The 7,512-nt window shown below is 47.3% G+C and overlaps 1 protein-coding gene across 1 annotated transcript in view; it reads right to left on the bottom strand.

The window, feature by feature from the left end:
• LOC139326752 (arginine-glutamic acid dipeptide repeats protein-like) overlaps positions 1–7,241 on the bottom strand; it is a 46,071-nt gene extending 38,830 nt beyond the window's left edge. The window contains exon 1 of the mRNA XM_070956603.1: positions 6,788–7,241. Within this exon, the coding sequence (XP_070812704.1) occupies positions 6,788–7,097 (310 nt within the window). The 5' untranslated portion in view covers positions 7,098–7,241. The remainder of the gene's footprint in view (positions 1–6,787) is intronic.
• Positions 7,242–7,512: the final 271 nt, after the last annotated feature.

Genomic DNA, 7,512 nt, shown 5'->3' with positions numbered 1-7,512 from the left:
TAAAAAAATCACAAGGGAAGTTGTGATGATGTGGGGTTAACAGAAATCTGAAGCCCATTTGCTCACGCACAGGTGGCCATGGAGGAGGTGGGGGAGCAGAGGACTGCTTGACAACACTTTTGAGGTGAGCACATAGGTCTCTGCGCAAGGAGGAGGCAAGTCCCGTAGATTTGATTTATCAACCGTCAGTTGAATCCCAAACAAGGACAAGCAAAGGGACACGGCAGCCCTGCAAGCAGAGCAGCTAAATTTCGTTAAGCAGCCAGGCAAGCAAGCAAGCAAGCACAAACAAACACACACACACATTTTATTTATACACACACACACACATCTTTAGCAAAGGCAGGGAGCAGGGGTGGCATTCACTTACTTTCCCTACCGGTTTCGCAAATGTGTCCGCGCACCGCTCGCTTTGCTCACCCACACCCCATCTATGCATGCGCCCAAGCATTCCATGCATGTGCTTTGCTGGCGTGCGTGCCTTCCGCGGTGTGCGCCCAGCCTCAAAAACGTGCATAAATAGGATGGCATAGGGCAGGTGGGTGGGCAGGTCGGGTTTAGGATTTTCACCTCCTACCCTTGGCTGCGCCTGCTTCTCCGCCAGGCTTCCGCCTCGGGGGATTCTCCTCTAGCTTTTCTCCTTGGCTCACCCGCCACCAGCCCATTCGCCACGGCCAGTCGGACACGGTCCCTCCGACCACACGCTTTGTCACAGCCCATTCGATGCCACACTTGTGTATCCACACAAGAGCCTTGTTGGCGCAGCGGACTAAAGTGCTGTTAAGTAGCACTTAGCTGCCAGCTGCCTGCAATTACTGCGAGTTCAAATCTCACCAGGCTCAAGGTTGACTCAGCCTTCCATCCTTCCGAGGTAGGTAAAACGAGGACCCGGATTGTGGGGGCAATAAGCTGACTTTGTATTAAAAAAGAACACCGCTTTGGGGGGGGGGGGCAAAAGCCCTACTAAGCAGGTATATACAAAAGTAGGAAGGCTATTGCTTAACGCATTGTAAGCCGCCCTGAGTCTCCGGAGAAGGGCGGCATATAAATCGAACCAATCAATCAATCAATCAATCAATCAATCAATCAATCAATAATAAATAAATAAATAAATAAATAAATACTGTTAGTCCTGGGCTTTTCACCTCCTGGGACAGTTAGCCGCCAGCTAATTAGCCTAGTTGCTAATTCTGGCAGCCAAAAGCCAGCTTCATCCAAAGGGAGTTTTTGTTTCGGGTGCATATCCTAGCCTTAGAAAGAGAGAGGGAAGGAGGAAGGGAAGGGGGGAGGGAGAGGGGGAGGGAGGGAAAGCGAAAGAGGGAGAAGGGAGACAAAAAGAAAAGAGAGAGAGAGAGAGAGAGAGAGAGAGAGAGAGAGAGGAGAGAGAGAAAGAAAGAAGAAAGAAAGAAAGAAAGAAAGAAAGAAAGAAAGGAAGGAAGGAAGAAAGAAAGGGAAAGGAAAGGGAAGGAAGGAAGGAAGGAAGGAAGGAAGGAAGGAAGGAAGGAAAGAGAAGGAAGGAAGGAAGGAAGGAAGGAAAGAAGAAAAAGAAAGAAAGAAAGAGAAAGAAAGAAAGAAAGAAAGAAAGAAAGAAAGAAAGAAAGAAAGAAAGAAAGAAAGGGAAGGAGAGAGGGAGGGAGAGAAAAAGGAGAGGAAGGAAGGACCACAAACCCCGGCACTAGACGCAGCTTCAGTGGATGCTTGGAAATAGCACAGCAATCCAGGATTGGAAGGGACCTCCGAGGTCATCCAGTCCCAACCCCCTGCTCCAGCAGGAGACCTTATATCATCTTAATATAATTAGATGAGCCTCTTAACACAGAGGAGAAATTCCCAGAAAAGAGAAGGGGTTTACTAGGCAAGGCTGCCATGCAGAGGAAGGCAGAGACAGTCCTCGACTTACGACAACAATTGAGCCCCAAATTTTGGTTGCTAAGCAAGAGGACTGTTAAAGTGAGTTTCGAATTCCAGCCTCCCGTGACAAAGCACCCACAACTTCTGAAGGCAGGCCCTTCCACTGGTTAACTGTCCTCCCTGTTAGGAAGTTTCTCTGCGCAAGTTAAAAGGAGCCTGGATAGCTCAACAGACAGAAGCACCGTAATTTAACACCAGCTGCCTGCAATTACTGTAAGTTCGAATCTCCCCAGGCTCAAGGTTGACTCAGCCTTCCATCCTTTCTAAGGTAGGTAAATTGAGGGACCCGGATTGTGGGGGCAATTAGCTGACTTTGTATAAATATACAAAAGTATGAAGGCTATTGCTTAACGCCTTGTAAGCCGCCCTGAGTCTCCGGAGAAGGGCGGCATATAAATCAAATTTTTTTAAAAAAAGGATGTCCAGAAGACAAGACAGTCATCAAGATACCAAAGGTGGCAGGGAGATGAAATGATCGAAGGTCCAATATACAATCAGGGGTGGAAGTGTGTGCGTCTTTGTGCCTGCCTCTGTGTTTTGCAACTGCTGCTTGAAGCCAAAGCAGCGAGATGGATGAAGCAAGTGCCCTTCACACAGGCTGGGTAAACGAGATCTTTAGGCAGGTAAGTAGCAACATCCCTCTTGGTGAGCGACCGCACTTTTGGTCTCCTTTTTGCGACCTTCTGAGAAGCAAAGTCGACGGGGAAGCCGGATTCATTGAAGAGCTGCGTCACTCCCTTAACAACTGCAGGGATTCACTTAACAACTATGGTGAGAAAGGTCATATAATGGGGCACTGAACGACGGTCTTGCTGAGCAACTGAAATTTTGGGCTCAACTGCGGTCGTAAGTCGAGGTAGTCTTCTAGCAGAGCTATTCCGAGATACGTTTGATCCAACAGCACTGCACAAATAACCTTTGCCGCGCACAGCAAGATCTTATCCGTTATTTACCCGTTCAGCTAATGGCCTGTTTTTTCTATTCAAGCACGTAAAAGAGGCTAGCGAAGTTAAAACATACGGGAGGACAAGAAAAGGGAGTCCTCCTCAGGCCTCTTGTGAAGTGAAAACAAGGCCTGTAGTGAAGCTGCGACGGATACATGAGATCCATGAAAGCCAACTATACAAGAACACGGGGAGACCGTCTGGTTTGTTTCAGGAACCTGTCACTCTGCAAGACAGGCTGTTTCCCTCTTCCGAAAAAACTCAGGCTATGCTTGCAGCCCAGCTCCCTCTCTCTCTCTCTCCCCGCGGAGGTCAGCTTCCTCCTTCAAGCCAACAAAAGCAAACCGCTCGCCGGCTGATCGGAAAGTGATCGCGGCGGCGCTGCTGAGAACACAAACAGCTTCTTTTCATTCTCACAGAGATCTTGACCTCGAGAAGGAAAACTCTGCAGTGTTTTCTCCCCCTGAACAACCATTCGGGTCCCTCTCTCGCCTGCAAAAGGCCTATTTATTTTTTTCTTATCTTTCTTTTCTTTTTTTTTTTGGCCTTGTTCCGACAGCCGAGACCTCAATCTGACACTTGCCCCCTTTTACAAAAGAAACAAATAAAGCCTGAGTATTAGTTCATACTTTTTTTTTTTTTTTGCCCACACTGAGAACTAGAAACCTGAGGCTAGATGCAGGAAGTATTTTTTTTGGGGGGGGGGGGTTTCTGGAGGGTGGTTGTTGTTGTTTTTGCAAGGTTGAGGACTAGAAACCTGGCCCACCATGCACCACTGTTTGTTTGGATGCGATTTCCTGAAAGAAGAGTAAAATTTTGTTTTGTGCCCTCTCGAATGCTATAACAGATAACAATAGTGGGATTTCTCCTATTTCAGAGAATTGTTTTCATCACAGGCCGGCCTGCCTTAATTTCATTCCTTCCTTCTTTCCTTCCCCTCCATTCCTCCTTCTCTCCTTCCTTCTACTCCCCCTCCCTCCCTTACTCCCTTCTTCCTTCCCCTCCATCCCTCTTTCTGCCCTTCTCCCTGTCCCACTTCCTCCCTCCCCTCCCCTTCCTCCTAATGCATTTCTGCTTTTCTGCCATATTTCCAATTCTTGCACGACTCAGGATACTTGGCGGTTATTCAGCTATGACTCTTAGGAATTCCCCCTTGCACGCATGAAAAATTCATCGCTTCATACCTTCCCATTAACGGCTGCCAAAAACTTGGCAAGGGAAGGCTTAACCCACAGTTGTGGGAATGGATCTGAAGGTCCCAATCACCACCAGAGTTAAAAGGTACCATACTCAAAGCTAGCGTGGGGCCATTTCTGGATGCTTTCAGGGTACGAATGGCGACCCGACAATCCAGCTGGTCCTGTTGTCATCACAAACTACCATCCTTCAAGAGTAGAAGAGCAGTCCAGAGTTATACAGGCATGTATGAACCAACTCCAACTATCCCGACCAATCTGGGAGCCTCCTTTAATCGGAGCTCAGCATCAAACGCTTGTAGACTGTGAGTTCCTACAAAGAAAGAGAGCCACCCAAGGAATGTTTAAGCTGTTGGACTCAATAGCCTAAGGAACTCTTCCTAAGGATGTACAGTAGCAGCCAAAATTGTGGAAACCTTTTGGGAAAAGTGTGTTTTCTAAAACTTAGCTAATAACACCACTTTTTTTGGAGTAGTACCATAAAATTGTATATCAATGGAAAGATAAAAATTTAAAGGCACAGTACTTCCTCAGTCCCTATAACTGAAGAATGATAGAATCCCACAGATGAATTGCGTAGCATCGCCATGGAAAAAACGAGATACACAAAAATTATCACCATGTCAGTTAATCCTTAGTTGGGTAATCTTTAGCATGAATGACGGCCTTACGATGCCTTCCCATGGAGGGAACCAAGCCTTTGAGTTCTGCAGCTGTTCTAATGTGGAACCAAGATTGAAGGATGGCTTCTATTAACTGGGTTTTATTGCTGGGTCGCTTCTGACTTAACAAGTTTCTTTAGTCGGCTCCATAGATTTTCAATGGGGTTAAGGTCTGGGTTATTCCCAGGCCATTCCAGCAGTGGAAGAGGATTATCTTGAAACTCCAAAAAAGAAAAAGTGGTGTTATTAGGCACCAAACCTCAAAAATATACTTTTCCCAAAAGGTTCCCACAATTTGGCCACTACTATATTACAAGTAATCCTCGACATAAGACCACAATGGAGCCCAAAATTTCCATCGCTCAGCAAGACAGTTAAATGAATTTTTGCACCATTTTTTTCTTGCCTACCGTTGTTAAGGGAATGACTGCAGCGGTTAGTCACATGGACTAAATTAAGTGAACCTGAGCTGCCTCTTGACTCTGCTTGTCCTGTATGATCAGTTAAAAAGGGCACGACGGAAGCAAAGACACAGGGCAAGAGAAAGTGAATAGCAACGGCATAAATTCACAAGTGAGATTTTCTCTCTTTTTTTTTTCCACCTCTTGCTTTTCCTTTTCTTACTCTCTCGCCTCTTCGCGTGATGCCTCTCGTCCCAGAAGAGAAGAGCCAGATTGATATGTACGTACTGAGGCATGTAAACAGCCACACGCTTGGCTGCCGGTGTCAGCCGAGAACTTTTCATATCTATTTCTTTATCAGAACTAAACCCAAAAGCAGAGAAGGAAACGGCAAATAACCCAGGCAAGAGGTATCGCCTGTACCTCTCAAGGCAGAAATATAAAAATTCAACCTGATTATTCGGGAAATGCTATTAAAATATCAAGCTAATGTTTTCTGGGAAAAGCCAAATTTTAATGAAATGTTCTGGTCTGGTGAACGGATCTACGAATTAAGTGCTCTCCCCCACCCCCCCCCGTGGTGGGATTCAAATAATTTAACAACCGGTTCTCTGCCCTAATGATTTCTTCCAACAACCAGTTCACCAAACTGCTCAGAAAGTTAACAACCGGTTCGCCCAAAGTGGTGCGAACCGGCTGAATCCCACCACTGCCCCCCCCCCCTTAATTCACAACGACACAACAGCATGGGCTGGGACTCAAGCTTATCGCCCATCCTGATCTCTTAGCCACAATTAAAAGACCGACCAACATTCATGGTTAGCTGGCCTCCAGGTACAGACCGGTATGCCAGCCTAAAAAGCTACAGCCTCGACTTATGATCACGTTGGACGGGGGTTGTTATGTGAGCTGCGCCTGGTTTTTACAGCTTTTTCACACACACCGACGACTTTTAAACAACTCAGTGCAGTTGTTAAGGGAATCCAGCAGTCGTTTCTCCCATTGGCTCTGCTTGTCAGGAGGTCGCAAAAGGGGATCACATGACCCCTGGGACACTGCAACTGTCATAAATATGAGACAACTGCCAAACAGCTGAATCTGAATTGCGTGACCATGGGGACGCTGCAATGGTTGTTAAGTGTGAAGAAAGGTCATAAGTTGCTTTTTTTCTGACCTCGAAAGGCCACTAAATGAACTGTTGTAAATCGAGGACTACCTGTATAACAAGTGTCTGTGGAGATTCTCAGTCATCCAGGTCGTGGTTGTCCCTCTAAGGTGCTTTTTCAAAAGGCAACTCCAAAGGAGGAGGAGGAAGAAGAGGAAAAAGAGGAGGAGGAAGAGGAACAGGAAGGAAGAAGGAGGAAGTAGGGAGGAGGAGAGGGAGAGGGAGAGGGAGAGGGAGAGGAAGAAGAAGAAGAAGAAGGAGGAGGAAACATTTCGCTTCTCATCCAAGAAGCTTCATCGCTTCTTCATTCTGCCAGAACCGATGAAGCTTCTTGGATGAGAAGCGAACCCTCTTCCTCTTCCTCAAGGAAGAAATAGTTCAGTTGCCTTTTAAAAAAGCACCTTTGAGAATATAACAAGGAAAGTCACAAATTCCTTGGCTCAGGGACTCTCATACGCACACAAACAAAATGTGTCATATTAGCTGAGTCTCTCTCTCTCTTTCTCACCTCCCGGCCGGTAGACAACATCGTCCTCGGTGATGAACGAGGTGATCTCTCCGTTGTCGGTCCTCTCGTAGCGCGACTTCTTCTTGGGCGGCTTCTTTTTGTTCTTCTTGGTGGACTCCTCGGTGGTGGCGCTGTTGTTGTCATTGTCCTCGTCTTCGCTGTGGTCGCTCTCGGCGTAGTTCTTGGCGCCGCCTTCCAGGGTGCAGCTCCGGCGGGGCCGCGAGTTCTCGCTTTCCCGTTGTCCCTTGTCCCGTTTGTCTCGATCCCGGTCTTTCTCTTTCTCTTTGTCCTTCTCTTTGTCCGCTGTCATGATGCGCCAGGTGCCTTCTTCCGTCCTCTCACGGCTCGGCCTCCGTGAAAGGTAGACAGTCAGCCTGGGCTTCAGTCTTCTGAATTTCGCACTCCACTCCAGGAAAAATTGGACCACGCCGGTAACCCCAGTGTTTTAAAAAAAGGCCCTGGAGAAGGAGAGAAACAAAGAGAAAGGCTACGTTAGCCAATGACGACACCTGCGGCATTCACCTGCGGCAAATTCTCTGCCGGTCAAACCGTCGGCAGGGTGTTGTGTCAGGCAGCCTAAATACGCATCACCCATGTACGGTGGGGAGTTAATGGAAGGATTGGGTGAGCCCCATGGTCTTCCAAACTCACCGAATCTTAAGGGGGAAAGAAACTTGGACTTCATCAAACGTTTTGTGAAACGCGCTGGAGGAAGTCTGAAGGCG

Source organism: Pituophis catenifer, unplaced genomic scaffold (assembly GCF_029215685.1).
Source record: "Pituophis catenifer annectens isolate HBS135680 unplaced genomic scaffold, rPitCat1.0.hap2 SCAF_114, whole genome shotgun sequence".
NCBI classification, from domain to species: Eukaryota; Metazoa; Chordata; class Lepidosauria; order Squamata; family Colubridae; genus Pituophis; species Pituophis catenifer.
Note: the sequence above shows the minus strand (reverse complement) of the source record. Positions and strands in the feature narration are given on the sequence as shown.